This window comes from Jaculus jaculus, chromosome 4 (assembly GCF_020740685.1).
Source record: "Jaculus jaculus isolate mJacJac1 chromosome 4, mJacJac1.mat.Y.cur, whole genome shotgun sequence".
Taxonomy (NCBI): Eukaryota; Metazoa; Chordata; class Mammalia; order Rodentia; family Dipodidae; genus Jaculus; species Jaculus jaculus.
Genome location: NC_059105.1, coordinates 60605448 through 60629047, shown reverse-complemented (window position 1 = coordinate 60629047; position 23600 = coordinate 60605448). Strand labels below are relative to the sequence as shown.

General features: G+C 41.7%; 1 protein-coding gene across 8 annotated transcripts in view; it reads left to right on the top strand.

The window, feature by feature from the left end:
• Osbpl6 (oxysterol binding protein like 6) overlaps nt 1-23600 on the top strand; it is a 130292-nt gene that overhangs the window by 92043 nt on the left and 14649 nt on the right. For all 8 annotated transcript variants that reach the window (XM_004660297.2, XM_045146991.1, XM_004660296.3 and 5 more), the window contains 8 exons: nt 7117-7224; nt 9178-9315; nt 15253-15340; nt 16684-16937; nt 17624-17761; nt 18688-18751; nt 19720-19798; nt 22212-22356. In XM_004660297.2, the coding sequence (XP_004660354.1) occupies nt 7117-7224; nt 9178-9315; nt 15253-15340; nt 16684-16937; nt 17624-17761; nt 18688-18751; nt 19720-19798; nt 22212-22356 (1014 nt within the window). The remainder of the gene's footprint in view (nt 1-7116; nt 7225-9177; nt 9316-15252; nt 15341-16683; nt 16938-17623; nt 17762-18687; nt 18752-19719; nt 19799-22211; nt 22357-23600) is intronic.

Here is a 23600-nt window from a genome sequence, read left to right as displayed (position 1 = left end):
ACTTTTCAATGAGGTTTTAAAGTAAATTTTGTTGTTGTTGTTGTTGTTTTGTTTTCCAAGGTAGGGTTTCACTCTAGTCCAGGCTGACCTGGAGTTCACTATGTAATATCACAGTGGCCTTGAACTCACAGCAGTCTGCCTCCCTCTGCCTCACAAGTGCTGGGATTAAAGGCATGCACCAATATGCCCGGCTTAAAGTGAATATTTTATTTTTTTAAGTGACTATTTTAAATAAATATAATAATACATAACACATATATGTAATCAACTCAGCAAATTCTATTATCCTCTTCTTTTAATTTTATTTTTTAAAATAATTTTTAAAGGTTTATTTATTTATTTATTTATTTATTTATTTGAGAACGACAGGCAGACAGAGAGAGAAAGAGGCAGAGAGTGGCCTCCAGCCACTGCAAACAAACTCCAGATGCATGTACCACCTTGTGCATCTTCCTTACCTGGGTCCTGGGGAATCGAGCCTTGAACCAGGGTCCTTAGGCTTCACAGGCAAGAGTTTAACCACTAAGCCATCTCTCCATCCCTAATTTTAATTTTTATTTAAATGTTTTAATATATTTATTTGAGAGAGAGAGAAAGGTAGTTTGAGAGAATGGGCATGCCAGGGCCTCTAGCCACTGCACATGAACTCCAGACACATGTACCACCTTGCACATATGACTTATGTGGGTCCTGGAGAATCAAGCCTGGGTCCTAAGGTTTTGCAGACAAACATCTTAACCTCTAAGCCATCTCTCCAGCCCTCCATTATTCTTAACAGGCAGGCACATTGCCTATAAACTATAAAACATATGAGATTAGCATTCTTCACTACGTGCTTGGCATCAATTCTTTCCTGCCTTGAGCAGGTAGCACTTTGCAAGGCTGGAGAGTCAAGTGGTTTCCTCTTATTAGATAATAGTACCTCCCTGGTCAAAAAATATATAAATATAACACAATTCTGTCATACTATGCCACACCCATGGACCAACACTCACACATGAGAAAGCAGAGATGCTCCACTTGTGCTAATAGGACATGTCATGGGGCATCTGCCTCGAATGAATGGCATGACTTCATGCCAGCTGTAATTCCATGTCCTGTTTCATGTAGTATCCTGAATACCCAGAACAGACAGTATAAAAGATGACACCTTTGCACCCCATGACCACCAGCATAATAAGGTTCAGGTCTGTTCAGTCTGTCTGCAGGATGTTATGCTCCTCTACTGTTGCTGGCTTGATTTCTAGACCTAAAAGTTGTAAACAGCTTGTGCTAATATAGTGCAAATTGAATCTGCACAGGCCCATCTCCTCCAGGTGGTAAAACTGTATTTCACTAAATCAACACGCTGTCAATCGTTAGGGCCCAATCATTATTTTCTCCATTACCGAGAAAGAAAAAAACAAAAACAAAAAACATTGCTGTCACTGGTACTGACAGAATGCTTCCAAGGTGCTGATTGCGAGGGGAAACATACATCCCAGAGTCACTGAAACATAGAGCAAATGAGGGTGTAAGAAAACGTTGGCTTAAGGCACACAGTAGCATGATTTACAATCCCAACTTTGTTGTCTGTAATCCTCCCCGTCCACACCCACCATAAGTATTTTGTAATGATGTAAAAAAAATTTCAAGTGCATTTATTTGTTTCTGAACGCCATAGCTCCCTGGGACTTAGTCAAATTTATCTATGAAGAGACTTTTCATAAAGTCCTTTACATTTTCAGATATCTACCAAGTTTAAATTGTTAACTTATACATAACTAGGCAATATTTTTAAAGTCTTAAAAAATAAATAAAAAATAAAAAAATATTTCCCTGGGCTAGGGAGATGGCTTAGAGGTTAAAGGTGTTTGCTTACAAAATCTGATGGCCTGGGTTCAATTTCTCAGTGCCCATGTCGAGCCAGATGCATAGAAGGGTGCATGCATCTAAAGTTTGTTTGCAGTGGCATGAGGCCCTGGTGTTCCCATACCTTTCTTTCTGTATCTCTCAAATAAATAAATATATATATTTAAAAAGTATTTAGCTATTGTCTTTGTATGTCCATGCTGATCAGACTGGTCTAAGGGAGTAATACTGACAATAGGAAATAATTATGTGTGCAACTGTTGGTGTCAACATATTTATTGTAGTAAAAATCATTACTTAAGTGTCTGATAACAAGAAATCATTTGTTTATTTTGCTCTATAAAAATCATGTTTATGGCCGGGCATGGTGGCACACACCTTTAATCCTAGCACTTGGGAGGCCAAGGTAGGAGGATCGCCGTGAGTTCAAGGGCACTCTGAGACTACATAGTGAATTCCTAGTCAGCCTGGGCTAGAGCAAGATCCTACCTCAAAAAACAAACCAAAAAAATCATGTTTAAAAAGAGTTCGCAATATAATATAGATGAAGTACAGATACTAGGTATAAACATGTAGCCAGTAGACAAGGTGAAAAATGCACAGGTACAAAAAAGCTGAAAAAGAACAAGACAAGCTATAAAACATCGGGAAATAAGATAAATTTTTAAGTATAGCTTCACATTTTTCAATTTTCCAAATTTGGCAACATTTTTTAAATTGGAAAACAAGGTAATTTTTAAATAGCTGCCCAAAATTTGGTTTTGACAGATTGTGTGTTTATTTTCTCACTCCTTTTGAACCAGATTTACCTTTATCCAAAGGACTTGATTTTCTGTAAATTGTTGCCATGTTTCAAATCCTTCTTCAGCTCTGAGGCAGTCACATTGCCTTCCCAGAACCCACCGCTCTATTTAGTAATTTTTTTTGGGGGGGAGAGGGGAATGGCTCACTCAGTCTAAGGAAAATTCTCACCCATTATCCACCACAGGTGATAGCTAAGGAAGTGAACACTTAGGGAATTGATTCTGGCTCAGGACTTCTTTTATAGCTCGGGCAGGAATTGTGTGTGGATGTATTAGACCTGGGTGTGTAAGGGACATGCACATGGGGAAATGAGGTCTGTCGTGCAAAACAGGCTCATGAAGTAGGCAGTAAGACCTCACTACAACCTGCTTAGAGGAGAAAGACAGCAGGCATGGTGCAGACCAGCCAGCTGCAGCGAGCCTGAGGGCTTTGCTTTTCTCTACGTACCAGAGGAAGACTTCCTGCCAGACCTCCATGGCTTCTCTTGCAGTAGCTGGCACCAGTGGCTGCTAATCCTCCTCCTTTTCCTTGCTGCTCCCTCCCCTTGGATGTATCCTCTATATAATTTCTGTCACTATCTGGACTCTTTTGTGTTATTTATCCCTGATAGTGTCATAGCCCTTATAATACCCATATGCTTCAATGTACTCAGGAGAGAGAAATGAGCTGTGCTTTGGAGAAGCCAATCATAAATGGGGTGCTGAGCACTACTGGGGAGCATTGTAACTACAGGTCGTGCACTTGGCTGTAGCAAGTGTCACAAGCAGTGTATGTGATTAAGGCGAACGGAGCAGCCAGCCCGGGAAGATGGCAGAAATGGGCTGATGTGCGCTTGTGACCAGCTCACACTTTCCTCCATTGAGGTTGCCCGAGGTGGAGCTGTTCACATGTTTGCTTTCCACTCTATGTAATGATAGTTTTTCCCCACCACTACATATATATTATCTACTCCCCTTAAACATTTAGCTTTGAATACCAGATGTATTACATCTGTTTGAAATAGAAGTCAGATTAAGTTTTCTAAGTTTGTCACAACTTCAAAAGTGAGTGAAATATGAACTAGAAAATTCATTGCCATATACTTGAAAAGATAACCAAGCAGTGTTTTCTTTGCATAATAATGTCCTGACAAAAAATTATAATTCTTTACTAGAAACAGTAAACTATATCAGATCCTTGTTGTTAGGTATTAACAGTAATTTCAAAAAAAAATTACTTATGAAGTTTGAAAAACTTAAAATGTGAAACAACTTAGAAATTATACTACTGGGCTGGAGAGATGGCTTAGCGGTTAAGCGCTTGCCTGTGAAGCCTAAGGACCCCGGTTCGAGGCTCAGTTCCCCAGGTCCCACGTTAGCCAGATGCACAAGGGGGCGCACGCGTCTGGAGTTCGTTTGCAAAGGCTGGAAGCCCTGGCGCGCCCATTCTCTCTCTCTCCCTCTATCTGTCTTTCTCTCTGTGTCTGTCGCTCTCAAATAAATAAATTAATTAATTAAATTAAAAAATAGTGATATTAAAAAAAAATAAAAAAACAAAAAATAAATAAAAAAATAAATTTATACTACTGCTTTTTGATCTCAAACACTCTAACCAAGAATTTTCTTTTTTTTCCCATGCTACCTGTTTGCCACCCAGCTAAGAAAATAGAGTTTTAACAATAAGATAATTAGCTGAATACATATATCATAAACATCTCTCTCCATAAATGCCAGATAAACTGCACGTAATGTAAACTGCATGTAAAAATGTCAGTATCTTTTTTTTCTTGTCAGAGAGCTAAATGTGTAATAAGTCCCTGGAAGTATGTAAGACTTCTGCTATTCACAATATAAACATCAGGAAATCCCCAAAATAGAATTATTTTTACACTGTCTTCCATCATGGTGACTGAAAGGTACTATATAAGATTCTGGCTTATCATTCTAATCAAACTTCAGACAGACTTTAAGGGTTGCTCAGTATAACTGCATTACTTGCTAACCTAAAGAAATTGAAGCTCATAGGCCAACATGGGCTAAATGGTGACATTGTATCTCAAAAGAGAAAAAGAAGAAATGGAGTGAAGAAAATAAAGGAGAGAGGGAGGGGAAGGAGTAAAGAAGGAGGGTGGGAGGAATGAAGGCAAGGAGGAAGGAAGGAAGGAATCCAGACCCATGACCACTTAGTCTTCAAATCAAGTAGACCTCATCTTCTGACTTCAAGCTCTTCAGGATTTTCTTTTTCACATTACATCCAAGAAAAAAGATTATATTCACATAAAAATATCTTATAGCTCATTTCCTGTTGACACTAATATTTCGAGGCTATCTGGTATGCTCTTCACACATACCTATAGGCAGGATCACAATAAATGAAGATTTAATAAGGTAAGAACTTTAAATGAGAATTTCTTAGTTCTAAATATCCGGAGCAAGCAGCTGTACCGCTTCCATGATAAATGGCAAACCTATATTTAACATTCCCACCCTGAAGAAAATCATTACATACCTTTGCCTTTGAGACTTTGTGAGGTTGTTTCATTAGCACTGTTCCCATGGCAACAGAAAGTGTGGCCACTTTGAAAGATCCACTAGTTGAGGTTTGTGTGAAGCCCTCAGGTAAAGACCATGATTCTGTAATTCAACGTGCTCACCAGAGGCTCCGTGTTTGCATGGCTCCACACATTTCAGTAACTCAGACAGTTTGCATACACTTCCAGGCAGAAAGTGATGAGAGATCAAGTACGCATGTCTATAATGGCTGCAATGGACAAGCTTAAAGCAGGATTTTTTTTTTTTTTAATGCTGAAGTGTTTCAGGTTTTGCCCCAATAAAAATGATCTGAGCACTTTTGCAGGATGAAAAGATATTAGGATTCTTCCTTTGAGGCACATGGCTTGCTTACTAAGAACACAGTTACTCTGTTGTCAAATGCAAGGTTTCCCAGATAACTGGGACACATTTCCTCCTTGCCCCAAGTGTAATGGCTCTGAATCTCTATTTCCACCACGAATCCATCAATATTTGTCACACCCGCTCAATTGTGTCATTTCACATGTTTTACAAAGTGGTCCTAAAGGCTTTAAATAAGATCTAGATGCTGTAAGTGGATAATTCTGTCTTCAAAACACTAGTGGAGTGGAAGGTAGGGGCGGAAGTAGGAGACGGGCTGGGAAGAGGCGGGTGATGCTGTGCTCCAGGAGGATGCCCCGCCCGGCGCAGGCGCAGAGCTTTGCCCCTTTGTGTTTACCCCGCGTTTGTGCACAGGTAGTTTGTATTTGTACGTGTTGGCTTCCTGTATTCATTTCTCCTAATGAAGCAGAATGCCCAGTCCCTGGGGCAGACGCCCTGACACTGATCATCTTCCTCCCTCCCTCTCCTCGTTGCTAAGTTTAATAGAAAGGTCAGGAAATACTCATCTTGTGGGCCCTGTCCTCTCCCGGACGTTCTACTTGAGGCTTGCTGTAATTCCTGGGAGCGTATCCGCAGCTTGTAATAGTGCAGTTGTTGCATGTGTTACGTTGTGGAAAGTGGTGTTTTCCTGATGCTAACATCAGATGTGTTCCAAGTAGTGTGATGTAGCTCACCAGGAGTCAGTTTGCTATTGGTGTTCTCTACGGTGTTCTCTACGGTGTTCCCTAGAGCCGCCAACACCCACGCTGTTCAATGAAGGCACCTTTTGATCTACACTCAAGTTAGGTCTGCTGCACCAGCCCATGTCTTAGTTATGTGCTCCCAAAAAATAAAAACACAGCTATGTTTTTTTAATATTTTTGTTTTTTATTTATTTATTTGAGAGCGACCAACAGAGAGAGAAAGAGGCAGATAGATAGATAGAGAATGGGCACGCCAGGCCTCTAGCCACTGCAAAGGAACTCCAGACTTGTGCGCCCCTTGTGCATCTGGCTAACTGGCTCCTGGGGAAGCAAGCCTCGAACTGGGGTCCTCAGGCCTGACAAGAAAGCTCTTAACCACTAAGCCATCTCTCCATCCCAACACAGCTATGGTTTAATCAGACTAAAATCCAATCCTAAACTTAAACCAGCTCATTATGCATTCCAAATAGTTTTTAAGACAATTACTTGTCTTTGAAATGACCCTTAAGCTTTAGAAAGTAGAACCCCCCCCCCAAAAAAAATGAAATGAAATAATCAATAGTTTTCATTCTAGATGGCAAAGGTAATATATATGTGGTGGTAGACTGGTGTTGGATGCAACAGGCCTGACTCAGAGAGAAAAATCCACGCGTCCTTTTTGTTAGGCCCATAAGTTCCTTCAGCTCACTACCCTATGTCACAATCTATCAGTGCCTTAATTCTAAGCCATTTACTTCCTTACTGATGGGATCTGGCTCATGCTGACTCCAAAAGTTAGAGCTAAGAGCTTCTCAGACTCCGTTGTCCAGGCTGTTGTTCTGTTTTCTTGTTCTGTCTTACACTTGCTACCAGTCTGCCATTACAACTGCAGTGTTTGTTATTTCAAGGCGCTCAACCAGAATGCTGACCTGAGGAGCCGGCTGAACAGAATACACTCAGAGTCTATCATTTGCGATCAGGTTGTCAGTGTAAATATTATTCCTAGCCCCGATGAGGTAAGACTCCTTACTAGCGGACATAGAGCACCTGTTTTGTGGCATCTACATTATTGTGTATTTTTGCTGATTTTTACATACTCCTTTTGTTGCTAGTCATAGTCCCTCCATAAGTGTGTGTGTTGCAGACAGTTTTATCATTTATTCTATTTTTATCATTTATTCTTGATGATCAGTGTCCATTTTCACTTACTGTGTTCATCTGATGCCACCAAGTATTTAATTTATGTATTCACTCCAACTTGTTCATTTTCTGTCTGCCTCATGTTGTATTTAAAATGGTTATTACCACCAAATGTCCAGTGAAATGTTAAAAAAAAAACTTGAGTGGAGAAGTTGCCAATAAACGTTTTCTTAAATTTCATTTGGAAGAAGTTACCTAGGTGGAAAAGTCTCCCGAGGGGAGGGTGCTACAGTCCCAGTAGCCATGGGCGCTATGCCGCCGGGGCTCCCCCGTGATGCAGAGGACCCTCCTAGCCAGCAGGGGACGCTCAGTGGAGGGTGCACCAGCTCCTGAACTGGGTGTGGTGGCGCACGCCTTTAGTCCCAGCACTTGGGACTAAGAGGTAGAAGGATGGCTGTGAGTTCAGGGCCAGCCTGAGACTACATAGTGAGTTCCAGGTCAGCCTGGGCTAGTGCGAGACCCTTCCTCAACAAACAAACAAACAAACTCTGTAGCTAACAGGTGTCAAGTGAAGGCTTGCTGCGCACTAGGTATTGTAGTAACCTCTGTGCATTGTGCTGCCTCACCTGTCACTTTTAACAGCCCTCTGAAGTAGGGACTGTCAGCATCCCATTTTTCAGAATGAGCAAATGGTATGGCAATACAGAAGTACTCAATTTGGTCTAAACTGTTTACAGTGCTTTGAAAAATTACTATTGATGGCCATAAGAACTTTAACTTTCAACACTATTAGAGTTTTATACATAATGACACATGGAATAGCTGAGAGTTTTGACTAAGGTCATATTTTCTCCAAAGCCATATGTTTTATGAGAAATCTCCAGGTAGAAGGGTCCCAGAGCCTCACTGCTTAGCAGATGCTTTCCTAAGCCACTTGTCTTTGACTCAGGTTGCCCACCTCTTCCCATTCCCTCCAGAGGTACTTGATCTCTGATGATCTTTGCATTCCCCCAAATCTTGAATGTTTCGAAACTTTATCTTTCCAAAATTGTTCAGTAATTTTCAATTGCACTTCTCAACCTGAAACATATACCAGACTATATTATTTTCTGTGATGTTTGTATAATTAAAACTTATTTTCTTCAAAGTAGTTATTTGTCATTTAGCAAATAAAGAATTATTTTATTTGAAGTAATATTCAATATTGTAATATTGTTTCATGCATTAAAATTCACAATGTAATTGGAAAATGAATTTTATATATGCTATCTCAAAAATTAGTTGTATATGTCATTAGCTTAACTATCTAGTCGTTTCTATAAATATATCTTGAGGCTTGTTGTTCTGGTTGACTAGGACTAAGAATAAGAGAATGAATTTGTCTATATGGTCAATTCTGATTACTGATAGCATTTTTACCTGTTAAAAGTCCATTTAAGCTGGGCATGGTGGCGCACGCCTTTAATCCCAGCATTCGGGAGGCAGAGGTAGGAGGATCACTGTGAGTTCGAAGCTACCCTGAGACTACTTAGTGAATTCCAGGTCAGCCTGAGCTAGAGTGAGACCCTACCTCCAAAACAAAACAAAAAAGTTCATTTATTATCAATGGAGCCTAAAGTTCAAATCAAGTCAAAGTACCACCATCTCTCAACTCTACTTTTTGTTAAAGTGTTTAGACATGATAGAAAGAATTTTATATGGTAGCAAATGAAATTTTCTTGTCACAGTCTTAGTCCACTGTGTGGATTTCTCTAGAAATCTGGCTGCTGTGAAGGAACAGTAGTGCTAAGAGGGGAAACACGGTTATATCCTGCTTCTCTTTTGTGTAGCCTGGTGAGCAAATCCATGTCAGCCTCCCCCTGTCACAGCAAGTGGCCAATGAGAGCCGCCTCTCCATGTCGGAGTCGGTGTCTGAGTTCTTCGATGCCCAGGAGGTGCTCCTGTCTGCGAGTTCATCAGAAAATGAGGTAAGCTTAGTTGCTGGGCCCGTCACCCTCGCCTGAATATGACCATAATGTTGGGGTGAAGAAAGTAAGACTGGATCGTTGGGTTGTTGTGTTGCTTGGTTTGCATCCTATTAAGTTGCTTAAATTGTAGCAGGGTCAAAAGCAAATGATCTATAATGGTTCCTCTTTCCTGAGCCTTTGTCAACACTGCTGGCTACAACTCAGGACAATGCTCTTTCCAGAAGACATCCACTAATACATGTAGAAGGGATGAGGGAATTAGAAAACCACTTTCATGCACACGTGAGGATATGCACATGGTATGTTTCTTGGCAGAAATGTGCATCTGAGCCTGGAAGGAAATGTCTAGTCAGCATCCTGTTCGCTAATTGTGGTTCTAGGAGGCTAGCCATTGGCTACAATAAACACGTCATGAAATCTTGGCAAAGTCTTAAAAACAGAGGAGTTCTTTCTTGATAAGGTTGTAGAAATTAGTATAGTTATTGAAATTTACTTAGGTATTCTTCATTTAAATTTGTTAAATAGGGCTGGAGAGATGGCTTAGCGGTTAAGCACTTGGCCTGTGAATCCTAAGGACTCCGGTTCAAGGCTCTGTTCCCTAGGACCCACGTTAGCCAGATGCACAAGGGGGCGCATGCATCTGGAGTTCGTTTGCAGTGGCTGGAGGCCCTGGTGCGCCCATTCTCTCTCTCCTTCTCTCTGCCTCTTTCTGTCTGTCTCTCTCTAATAAATAAATAAATAAAAATTTTTAGAAAAAAATTGTTAAATATTTATTTATTTTATTTATTTGAGAAGAGATAGAGAGAGAGAAGGAGGCAGATAGCTTGAGAGAGAGAATGGGCATGCCAGGGCCTTCAGCCGCTGCCAACAAATTCCAGACACATGCACCACCTTGTGCACCTGGCTTACGTGGGTCCTGGGGAATTTAACCTGGGTCCTTTGGTTTCACTGGCAAGCGCCTTAACTGCTAAGCCATCTCTCCATCCCTACTTAGGTATTCTTTAATCTTTTTATTTATTTTATTGTTTGGAATATGTTTATTTATTTTTATTCATATATTTGAGAGAGAGCCAGAGAGAGAAAGAGGCAGAGAGATAGAATGAGAACGGGCATGCCAGGGCCTCCAACTATTACAAATGAACCCCAGATACATGCGCCCCCTTGTGCATCTGGCTTTTGTAGGTACTGGGGAATTGAACCTTTGTCCTTTGGCTTCATAGTCCAGCACCTTAGCTGCTAAGCCATCTCTCTAGCCCTTTAATTTTCTTTTATTTCTTTCTTTATTTATTTGGCAGAGAAAGAGGGAGAGAGAGAATGAGCATGCCTGGGCCTCCAGCCACTGAAAATGAACTCCAGACGCATGCGTCCCCTGTGTATTTGGCTAACATGGGTCCTGGAGAATTGAACCTGGGTCCTTTGGCTTTGCAGGCAAGCACCTTAACTGCTAAGTCATCCCTCCAGCCCTTAAATTTTTTTTTTTTTTGTTTTGGTTTTGCATAGAAGTAGCCAATACTACTTCCCACAGAACCAATTAGGAATTTTATCACTTGAGATTGCAAGTCTGTTCCACATTTGGATAAAAAAACAAAAAGAGAAAGTGGGCTGGAGAGATGGCTTAGAGGTTAAGGCACGTGCCTGCAAGGCCTAAGGACCCATGTTCAACTCTCCAGGTACCACGTCAATCAGACACACAAGGTGACACAAGCATGCAAGGTCATACACATATCTGGAGTTCGATTGCAATGGTTACAGGCCCTGGTACACCAATTCTCTCTCTCTCAAAAAAAAAAAAAATTTAAGATCAAAATAAATAAATAAAAAGAGAAAAAAATATTTGCTAAATGTTATTTCCACATGCACATAAAATATTTGGGATGAAAATGAGTAGTAATTCTTTTTCTTTTTTTAAAAGATGTTCTATTTATTTATTTATTTGTTGGGGGGAGAGAATAGGTGCATCAGGGCCTCTAGCCACTGCAAACAAACTCCAGATGCGTGCACCACCATGTGCATCTGGTTTACATGGGACCTAGAGAATTGAACCTTGTTCCTTAGGCTTCGCAGGCAAATACCTTAACCGCTAAGCCATCTCTCCATCCTGGTAGTAATCATTTTTCAATGTTTGTTATTATGAGTGGTTTTGGAAGTTTAAAAAAAGTGAAAAGAGGAAGAAATAATAAAAACCTATTAGTTTTAGTATGGGAAAATGTCAAATAGAATCTTTGTAATAGACACTGAATCTGTTAGCATACCGTGGCATGCACTTGCCTCCTGGATCCCTAGGTATGTATTAAGAAGTTCATAGAAATTTCCATTCACATGCCAGAGAACTAGTGTAATGATTTGTAGAGGTAATTGATATTATCAGATGGGCAGAGTAATCATACTGGCTATTCCCCTATATCTCCCTATAGGCAAATCTGCATGCCAAGTTCAGTTACAGTTAGGAGGTTGGTGAACATTGACTAGGAGCGAAAGTGAGTGAACTTGAGGCTAACAGGGCCAAGATGGTGCGCTCCCCCACCTAGATTACTCACTCAGTCCCACAGCTGCTTTTCTTGCCTACTTCTTATTTTCTCCAATCCCTTACCTACTGGACAATCTGACTAATGTTTCTACACTGCAAATCTACAACACAGATCGCGTCCCTCTTCCTCAGTGTTCCTAGGATAACAATTTGACTGCTTAGCTGCTTGCAATCCCTGTTCAAGTACAGCCTCTTGCTACTTGTTTTTTTTGTTTTTTTTTTTTTCTGGAGCCTTCTATCAGCCAAAGAAGTGATTCCTATTGTTCCTTGCTTAGCAAGGAGAATAAGTCCCTCCTACTGCCTGCATGAGAAAGAACTGAGTATCTTGTCTTATGCCCTGCATTTTACAGTTTTCAAAAAGAGCTGTTTTTACCCACATCTCCTCCCTTTATTTATTTTTTGTTTGTTTGTTTGCTTTATGTTTTTTCGAGGTAGGGTCTCACTTTGGTCCAGGCTGACCTGGAATTAACTATGTAGTCTCAGGGTGGCCCCGAACTCTCGATGATCCTCCCACCTCTGCCTCCAAGTGCTGGGATTAAAGGCGTGCGCCACCACGCCCGGCTCCTCCCTTTATAACAACACTCGCTTTTAAGCCTTGGAAGGGGTGAATACAGGAGAAATTGAGTAGAAGAGTTTGATTTACTTTATTTCTCCACCAGCTAAAGAAATTAGCTCTCATGAGCCTGAGGACTTACCCTTCAGCTTGGTTGGACTCAATGAGAAAAAGATTTTCTTCTTAATTTGCCATCTTTATAGACTTTATGTGGGAAAGCCGGACTCAGTCATCCATGAAGTCAGGTTGTCATTCTGCTCTAAGTTTATGAACTCTTTCCAACTTTAATGTGTGTGTGTGTGTATGTGTGTGAGTTGCTTGCCTGTGTGTGTGCTTGTTTGTGGGGGGGTGGAAACAGGTGGACTTGCATATGTGTGCATATGTGTGTGGAGTAGAGGCCAGGAGTCAGTGTGGGGTATTTTCCTCAATTGTTCTCCCACCTCATGAGACAGGGTCTCACATGGATTCTAGAACTCACTGATTCAACTGGACAAGACATACCCAGCTTTTTTTTTTGGGGGGGGAGGTTCAAGGTAGGGTCTCACTCTAGCTCAGGCTGATCTGGAATTCACTCTGTATTCTCAGGGTGGCCTCAAATTCATGGTTATCCTTCTACCTCTGCCTCCCAAGTGCTGGGATTAAAGGCATAGGCCACCACGCCCGGCTATACCCAGCATTTTTACTGTGGTTCTGGGAATCCAAACTCAGGTCCTCATGCTCAGGTGACAAGCACTTTCCCCACTAAGAAGACTTACCTACTGTAAAACAATATGAACTCAGGCTTAGTGGCTTATGCCTGTAATCACAGCCTTGAGAGACAGAGGTCTACATAGTGACTTCCTGGCCAATCAGAGCTACATAATGGGACCCTTTTCAAAATGCCAAATGAAAACAAATGAGGGCAAAAAAAAAAAAAATCAGTATGGAAACTGTTGTCCTTTTGTTAGTAGCTAAAGATAAATGTACAAATGTACTATATATTTAGATAGACATTTTGGAATTGGGGGGATAACATCCATCCAAATGTTCCTTTAAATGATGGAACTCCTTGTCATTTTCAAACTCATCCACTTACCCTCATGTAATCAATAATATCTTTACCATAGGAGTGTTTTGTTTTGTGTTGGAAAAAAATATAGGACTGTTTCCACTTTGAAGAATGTAGAGAAGTATAAACTGTTTCCGTGCCTGTGGTGAAAACACTAAGGTCCCCATTCTGCTTAGGATTCTTTTCTGTTTGTTTGTTTTTTTCCAAAGTAGGGTCTCATTCTAGCCCAGACTCACTATGTAGTCTCAGGGTGGTATTGAACTCACAGCAGTCCTCCTACCTCTGCCACCCAAGTGCTGGGGTTAAAGGCGTATGTCACTTCACACTCCCCTTGCTTTTTACCTGCTATAGCCTATCCCTCTTAGTATGCACATTGTTCCTTGTTTCTTATATCAAGTTGGGTTCCATTTTAGTGCCATGTTCTTCTCATGAAGAGAGAGACTTAATTTTTTATTTCCCCCATCCTCCATGTAACCATCAGATTCTAGGCAATGAGTGTTTTTTTAAGATTTATTTTTATTTACTTATTTATTAGAGACAGAGAGAGGGAGAGAATGAGCACACCAGGGCCTCTAGTCACTGCACATGTACTCCAGACACATGCGCTACCTTGTGCATCTGGCTTACGTGGGGCCTGGAGGACCAAACCTGGGTCTACGGCTCCGCAGACAAGCACCTGAACCGCTAAGCCTTCTCTCCAGCCCGGCAACGAGTGTTTTGTGACCTGAATCTGTGTGCTATCCTTTCATCTGGCCTCCCTAAAGAGAGCTGCTAAGCATCTTCTGGAAAAACTGTATCTGGGCTGGAGAGATGGCTTAACTGTTAAGCGCTTGCTGCTTGTGAAGCCTAAGGACCCCGGTTTGAAGCTTGATTCCCCAGGACCCACGTTAGCCAGATGCACAAGGGGGCGCACGCGTCTGGAGTTTGTTTGCAGTGGCTGGAGGCCCTGGTGTGCCCATTCTCTCTATATATATCTGCCTCTTTCTCTCTCTGTCTGTTGCTCTCAAATAAATAAATAAAAATAAACAAAACAAAAAACTTTTTAAAAAAGCCTAAATCTTTCTCTATGCAGACTCTCTTACTATTTGTTGCTATTTAATAACCCATAAGGCTGTATGTTGAACCCATTAGGTTAACATGAAAAAAAATAAGTCTATCACTGATGTGACCTCTTCTTGTTCACCCCACCCTCCATCACAGCCACTCTCAGCTGCCTGGCATTCCTCAAGCCAGTGTTTCCCTCTCGCCCTTACACCTTCTGTGCTTCTGTACTTCTAAGGACTGGGCAACTCCTGCTTGCTGTCCAGCACCCAGCACAAGCGCCCTTGGCTTCTCCTGCGTCCTCTACCTAGAGTCCTATGTGCTTTCTTATTGTTTTTTGTTTGTTTGTTTGTTTTTGTTTTTGTTTTTTTGAGGTAGGGTCTCACTCTAGCCCAGGCTGACCTGGAATTCACTGTGGAGTCTCAGGGTGGCCTTGAACTAATGGCAATCCTCCTACCTCTGCCTCCCGAATGCTGGGATTAAAGGCGTGCGCCACCACACCTGGCTTCTTATCCTTTTGGCCTGAATTAAATATGCTGGCTTTCCAGCCCAACTAAGATGAGGAGCTACTGAATGATAAGGGCTCCTATATTCTGACTGGTAGAGGACCCTCACGTATTCCTTGTGCATATGCCAAATGTATTTTTCACAATGATACCTGCTTCCCATTTAAGCAACAGTTAATAATTTTAAGCATTTGTTGACATGCGCTTCCAAGCCCAGAATCATGACAGGCACACTGACCTCTTCTGTGTTCTCCTTCCCCAGGCTTCCGATGACGAGTCTTACATCAGCGACGTGAGCGACAACATATCCGAAGACAACACCAGCGTGGCGGACAATATCTCTCGGCAAAGTACGCATCGCTTGAGCTTCGCGGTTCTGTCTCCTTGCCAAATTACAACGCTGGCGAATTAATCAACAGTCATTCCCCTCAGCCCTCACTAATGGTCCTTGTTTTTCAGCTGTTTTTTTTCCCCCCCATAAATTTTCTTTCACATAATCTGTTTAAGTACATGTTTGTGAAATCTGTTGGGTTTAATTTAAAAAATATTACCACTTGCTCATACTCAAAGTTAATAGCCTTCTTATTAGAAATAAACTACACACACACATAAATATACATACATACACACACACACACACACACACACACACACACAGGCTGCCGAGAGATGGCTGAGCCAGTAAGAGTACTTGCTGTGCAAGCATAAGGGCCTGAGTTCAAAGCCTGGCATGGCCACAGATGCCTGGAACCCCAACACTGAGGAAGGTAGAGATGAGGATTACTGGTGCCGCTAGCCGGGCATCAACCAAAACACTGGCGAGAATTCCAGATTCAATGAGAGACCCCATCTCAAGGAAATAAAGTGGAAGAGTAGAGGAGGACACCATTATCCCTCTCTTCCCTTTACATGCATGTTAACGGAGCATGCACTCCTGTGCACAAACATGCACACACACCACAAAGATTATTGTGTGTGTGTGTATACATACATATATTTTTGGCTTACTTAATTGTAAGTTGTATCTGAGTATATTTGAAAGCTTGTCTAAAAACTGTACTCTGCTGGACACACCTTTAGTCCCAGCATTTGGAAGGTAGAGGTTGGAGGATGGCTGTGAGTTCGAGGCCAGCTGAATTCCAGGTCAGCCTGGGCTAGAGCAAGACCCTACCTCAAAAAAAAAAACAAAAAAAGCAAGCAAGCAAAATGATTGCACGCCTTTAATCCCAGTACTCGGGAGGCAGAGGTAGGAGGGTTTCCGTGAGTTCAAGGCCACCCTGAGACTCCATTGTGAATTCCAGGTCAGCCTGGGCTAGAGTGAGACCCTACCTCAAAAAAACAAACAAACAAACAAGCAAAATGATTGCACGCCTTTAATCCCAGTACTCGGGAGGCAGAGGTAGGAGGGTTTCCGTGAGTTCAAGGCCACCCTGAGACTCCATTGTGAATTCCAGGTCAGCCTGGGCTAGAGTGAGACCCTACCTCAAAAAACCAAAACAAACAAACAAACAAATGATACCCTCATCCTTGTGCTTTTGTTCTTAACCTCATGCAGCGATGATTCTGTGTGTCCTTGAGACTGTGGTGAAATGTCTCCCCATCAGAATTTCACGAGGGAGACCCCCCCCCCCCCCCCCCCCGGCTGTATACCATTAGAAAGGTGACGCCTGTCTCTGTCCGCCTCTCCCCGCAGTCCTGAACGGAGAGCTGACCGGGGGCGCCTTCAGGAATGGCCGCCGCACGTGCCTGCCCGCTCCGTGCCCCGACACCAGTAACATCAACCTGTGGAATATCTTGAGGAACAACATCGGCAAAGACCTGTCCAAGGTCTCCATGCCCGTGGAGCTCAACGAGCCGCTCAACACTCTGCAGCACCTGTGCGAGGAGATGGAGTACAGCGAGCTCCTGGACAAGGCCTCGGAGACGGACGACCCGTACGAGCGCATGGTAATGAGGGACGGGGACTCGGGCTGGGCCGCAGCCGTGGTGACGGCTCAGGTGGCTTCGCCTAACATTCCCACCATATAGGTAAGATAGGAACTGCTGGTCTCTTCGCACAGTCAAGCAGGGCCCCAAAGTTCTACGAGCCCTTATTGGAAGATAGGCATGTCAAGAGTTTTCCATGGCCTAGAGTGATGCTAGAGTTGGGAGGCAAAGGTCTCACCCTCCTTTACTGTGGAAAACACGCTAGGCCTTTCATTATCAACTTTCCCTGAGTGCCAGGAGAGCCCAGCTGTCAGGAATTTAGTTCTGAAAAGGCTACTTGCTGTTGAAATACCGCCCTTTACTTCATAAGACTGGATGGAAGCTTTCCAGGATGGCTGACAAGCTCCGGCCATCGCACCTTCCTCCTGAGGGGCTCAGACCTTCAAACCCAGGGATAGTCAGGAGATGGGGTGGGCCTGAGTGAAGAGTACCGGACCTCAGTGGCCTGTTGGTCTCTGTAGGGCTGGTTTAACCTCATTTCAACATCTTTCCTCTGTGCATGAACAAAGACTCTGTGCAAACGGTAGAAAATGCAGATGGCATACAACCACACCCATCGACTTGGGGTGTGAAATCGAGAGAACTAGGGACAAGTAGACCCCAGGAGTCTCTCCTATATTGTGTTCCTTTCTTGCATGTTTTAACAGGTTCTCGTTGCTGCATTTGCAGTTTCAGGATACTGCTCCACCTACTTCAGAGCAGGAAGTAAGCCATTCAACCCAGTCCTGGGGGAGACTTATGAATGCATTAGAGAAGATAAAGGATTTCGATTTTTCTCAGAACAAGTAAGTGAGGTTCCCAATCAAGGAGGAAGATGGTTTGGTGATGAAATATGTCTTTTGGTAACTGAGATAGGTTACTATGCCAGTTAACAGAAAACTCATTTGATTTAATCTGCACTAGTGCCCCCTGTAAATGTGCTTAAATTCTCTGTTTAAGCATGAAGGCTTAAAAGTTAAAGATTAAGCGCTGGAGAGACTGTTCAGTGGTTAAAGTTGCTTGCTTGCAAAGCCTCTCGGCCTGGTTGGATTCCCCAGGACTCATGTAAAGATGGATGCACAAAGTGGCCCCTGTGTCCGGAGCTAGTTGTTGGGGTAGGAAGTCCTGGTGTGCCCATACGTACATTCTCTCTCACTCGTGCTCTTGCTCTCCTCTCTCTTCATAATAAAAATATAAAAATATTTTTAGGGCTGGAGAGATAGCTTACAAGTTAAAGCACTTGTTTGAAAAGCCAAAGGACCCATGTTCAAGTCTCCAGGACCCATGTAAGCCAGAGGCACAAGGTAGCACATGTGTCAGGAGTTCATTTGCAGTGGCTGGAGGCCCTAGTGTGCCCATTTTCTCTCTGTATCAAATAAATAAATAAACAAATATTTTAAAGAAGGTAAAACTGAATATTTACTTTTAATTTGGAGGCTAATTTACCAATAGAACTGGATGTTGCACTTTTCATTGGCATTAGCTGTTTTACATTTTTTAAAATATCATTTATGAGCTGTGTGTATAATACCAACACTTGATAGGAAGGTTAAGAATTCAAGGCCAGCCTCAGCTACATAGGAAGTTTGAGATCACCTTTGGTTACAAGAGCCCCAATCTCAAAAACAAACAAACAACAACAACAAAAAACACCAAAAACAGAAACACAAAAATCATTTATGGAAGTTTAAATCCCAGTATCATTGCCTTCTTTTTTGTTCTTAATTACTAGGTTAGCCATCATCCACCCATTTCTGCCTGCCACTGTGAATCAAAGAATTTTGTGTTTTGGCAAGGTTTGTATTTCAATTATTATTTAGAGTTAAGTTTACAAGCCTATGAAGTTTCAAAACTCTTTGGAAAGAATGTGCACGTAGACTTCACTATTCAGTGGTTTCCTCGTGTTGGGAAGGATGCTTCGTTGTCCACAGAATGCCTCTGCTTGGAAGCATTTCTGTAACCCGAGAACACAGAACGACAGAGTGTAATTGCAGTGGACTGCGAAGTAAGATAATAAATCGTTCCTTGATTAGAAACAAGAGTCAGAAGTTTTGTGGAGACATACCTGAGCTCCCTTAGTTCATCAGGTGGTGCCAGGTGGTTGTGATAAATGCGCAGGTAAGTCTGCATCTCTGAGTGGAACAAAGCGTTGTGTAAGATGAAGTGCTGGGCCTCAGGCTGTGTCTTGGCCAGTGCAGCGACGTGTTCATTAAGTCAACTCCACTTTCTCAGAAATCTTCCCTGTCTGTATTTAGTCATTTTTTTAACTTATTTTTTAATATTTTCCCAAGACATATTTTCCACCTTGTGGGGTAGTTTATATAAATCAGTGGTATTTCCATGCTGCAATTATTTTTACATATATCTCAGGCTTGATATATATGTTGATTATTTTTTTATCATGTAGTTACAACTTAGCATTTATTACTATCTGGAAATTAAAGCATTATATGGTCTAAGTTTATATGTATATGTGAATATCGCAACCAACACATATGTTTTATGCCAGGCTTCTAGTTTTGTTAGGTGAAAATAAATATGTAATATGATTATAGAGAAACAGTCAATTTGGGGGGATCAGCCATTTGCATACACTTGCCATATCAAATCCACAAACACAAAACCAATTTTTGAGCATTTGACTGCAGTACCAATTGTAATTACAAAAATGCTTTGTAAAATATAATGTGCAAATTCGTTTCTATTGAACAAATTATCAAGCATGGAGTATGTTTTATTTTTGTCCTCTGCTTATGTCATTTAGACATCAGATGGAAAAATAAATTCTGGGGGAAGTCAATGGAAATCCTGCCTGTTGGAACGCTGAATGTCACACTTCCAAGGTAGGGTGCTCGCCTGATTTTCTGACTCAGAAATGGGTGTTTAGATGAGAAGATGACAAGGGTCTACTTCCCTGTTTGCCCACAGTTTCTAATTTCTTCACCACAGAATGGAGTCCCACAAAAGCAAGTGAGAATTTCCACAAATGTACACATTCACCAGCCACAGCCATCAGAGCCGGGCACCTGCCCTGTACCAGTCACCACATGAGTCTGCACTGTTTTTCTTACGAAAGTGTTCCTTGTCTGTTTATTTTCTATGTACTTTATAATTTCACTCTTGCCTTCCTCTCAGTTCCTAGCTTATGTAGATCTTAGCTCCTCTTTTAGTTATTTATCAAAGAAGAATCATGGAATTCTTTTATAGCTGTATTCTAGAGGCAATAAAAAGATTTAGCAGGTACACAAGTTGGCATTTTTATTGGGGCCAAAGGTATGGTTTCATTGTTTGTTTCTTGTTTATCTGGTTTTGGTTTTGTTTGTTTGAGTGACAGAATGTGCTGGTAGTTATGTAGGGAGATGAAGGGAAAGAAATGAGTGTTCAATATTTGAAAATTCTTGAGGAAGAAGAGCTTTCCTGTGTGTGTATAATATCTGTATCACACTGATTAGAAGCTTAGAAGCATTTGATTTTATTTTGAAATATCACTTTAATACCTAATGGGCTGGGGAGATGGTTCAGAAATTAAAGGCACTTGCTTGCAAAGCCTACTGGTCTGGGTTTGATCTCCCAGTATCCATATGAAGCCAGATGCGCAAAGTAGTGCATGTGTCTGGAACATGTTTACAGCCACAGGAGGCCCTGATGTGCTCATATCCATTCATATTCTCTCCCTCTCTCTCTCTCTCTCTGTCTCTCTCTCCTTGCAAATAAGCTATTTAATTTTTTTCAATTTTACTTTTGTATTTTTATTTATTTATTAGAGACAGAGTGTGAGAATGGGCACGCCAGGGCCTCTAGTCACTGCAAACAAACTCCAGATGCATGCATCACCATGTGCATCTGGCTTACGTGGCACCTGGAGAATTGAACCTAGGTCCTTAGGCTTTGCAGGCATGCACCTTAACTGCTAAGCCATCTCTCCAGCCTCAAGTTATTTTATTTTATTTATGAGAGAGGAAGAAAGAAAGAGAGAGCGTTGGCACACCAGAGCCCCTAGCCGCTGCACTTGAACTCCAGATGTGTGTGGCACCTGGTGGGCATGCTGACCTTGTGCACTGGTGTCACTTTGTGTACCTGGCTTACATGGGTTCTGGGGAGTCGAACCTAGGTCCATAGGCTTCACAAGCAAGTGCCTTAACCACTAAACCATCTCTCCAGCACTTAAAAAATATTTTTAAATCAAAAAAAAGAGAATACACTTAATGCACAAACTTAAATGTGTTTAAAATTGTCATTTCACTCCTTGGCAGAAATTTGGTGACTTTAATTCTCCAGAATTTGCATTAGATTTGTCCCATTATCTTTACTTGACAGTCTTTTACTTATAGAATTCTTCCCTCTTCAGTCTGAACGTGCAGTATTCTCAGAGCAATCTTTCTCACATGTCTACCTGATTAAGTTTCTTCCCTCCAGTCCTTCCAGGATTACCCATTACTTGCCAGTAAATGTGACTCTTCCATCAGTCATCAAAGGTCTTCCCCGACCTGCCTCATGACCTTATCCAACCTGCCTCCCACACTAACTGGAGGACACCACTTACAGTCCTCTAGAGGCCTTGCTCTTCTGGCCCCTGTGGCTTGTAAATGCTTTTACCCAGTACAGAGTACATACCTCCCACCATCCAAGCTTGGAAGGAACCCAGCTGCCTCTAAGACATCTTTCTTGACACTTACCCATGTTCCTGGAGGATCTGCAGACTAAGGCCGCCCCTTTGTGTTCCCCATGATGTTTTCTTCATTTGTCAGTTACAGTCCTTATGGTAATTGACTTTGGGTGTTTGTTTGCCACTCACTGTGCCCATGCCATACTGTTAGTGTCAAAAGGGCAGGAAACAGGCCTTCCTCCATGTCACTTTCAGCCCACAGAGAGCACTTCATTCTTCTGAAACGAATGAATCATGTCATATAAGTCTTTAAAGTCACACAGAAACCTTTGAGGAATGAGGGGAAATGAGAGAAAAGAAAGCTTCACCCAAAGAATAGTCTTTTAAAAAATATTTTATTTATTTGAGAGAGAGAGAAAAAATGGGCACACCAGGGCCTCCTTGCCACTGCAAATGAACTCCAGATGCATGTGCCACCTTGTGCATCTGGCTTTATGTGGGTACTAGGGAATCAAACCTGGGTCCTTTGGCTTTGCTGGCAAGTGCCTTAACCACTAAGCCATCTCTTCAGCCCAAGAATATTCTTATTTGTCAAAACAGTAATGCATTTGTGCCCTTCACTGTTTTTAACCTGTACTCTTTTTCACTAGGTATGGAGATTACTATGTGTGGAATAAAGTGACCACATGCATACACAACATCCTCAGTGGGAGGAGATGGATAGAGCATTATGGAGAAGTAACCATTAGAAATACCAAAAGCAGTGTTTGCATTTGCAAACTCACATTTGTCAAGGTAAATAACATTATAGTGCAGAAAAGGAAAAATAATCCGCAGTGTTTCTTAAGAGGTCAAGCATTGCTTAACATCACAGGAAAATCTGTCCTGTATCATTAGTCTTGGAATATTGTAGATAAGAAAGCAACTTGTATTGTTAGCCTTAGGACATTTTAGATAAGAAAGCAAGACTATCTATGAAGTTGCTCAAGAAATACAAGCTTCTGGATATGTGAAGGTCAAAAAAAAAGTATGCTGAAATAGAAATAAATTTATTTTTAAAGAATCTTATATAGCCAGTCAGTAATTCATTAAATAAAACTTCAGAAAATACTTCTTGGCTATATTGAGTCTTATGGTTTCTATTTTTATTTCTATTCCTACTTGATTACAACATAACATAGTCAAGTGATCTTATTTTAGTAAACTTATTACAATGCAGTTTTCATTTTCTGAGAATACTTAAATAGAGAGCCACTATGTAGGTGATAGTTACAGGTCACTACACATTTGTCCAACCATGTCACTATCATAATCCAATAAATTCAAAACAGGGTGGAGATAGAAATGTCCATAGAATACCACTTTCTTTCAGGAATTTTGACCAGAAATAGAATGTGTAATAGCGTACCTCTGTGTTTGTTTAAGCATGTTATAAAATTCACCAACTAGTTCTATGGCATGACCATTTGAAGTTCATTAAAATCCATGATCAGCTGGGTGTGTTGGTACACGCCTTTAATTCCAGCACTTGGGAGGCAGAGGTAAGAGAATTGCCTTGAGTTCAAGGCTAGCCTGAGACTACATAGTAAATTCCAGGTCAGCCTGAACTAAAGTGAGACCCTACGTCAAAAAAAAAAAAGGGTTGGAGAGATGGCTTAGCGGTTAAGCGCTTGCCTGTGAAGCCTAAGGACCCCGGTTCGAGGCTCGGTTCCCCAGGTCCCACGTTAGCCAGATGCACAAGGGGGTGCACGTGTCTGGAGTTCATTTGCAGGGGTTGGAAGCCCTGGCGCGCCCATTCTCACCCTCTTCCTCTGTCTTTCTCTCTGTGTCTGTCGCTCTCAAATAAATAAATGAAAAATGAACAAAAAAATATTTTAAAAAAATCCATGAGCAAAGGGAGAGTTCAAGACAAGAGAATCTGAAGAAAAAAATTACTAACTATAAGATCATTTGTTCTTAGGCTAGCAACTGTGCCTTTTCTGTCATGCTACTCTGCTATAGTATGAAGGAGAAGCGGTTTTTGAAGTCATTCCAGCCAG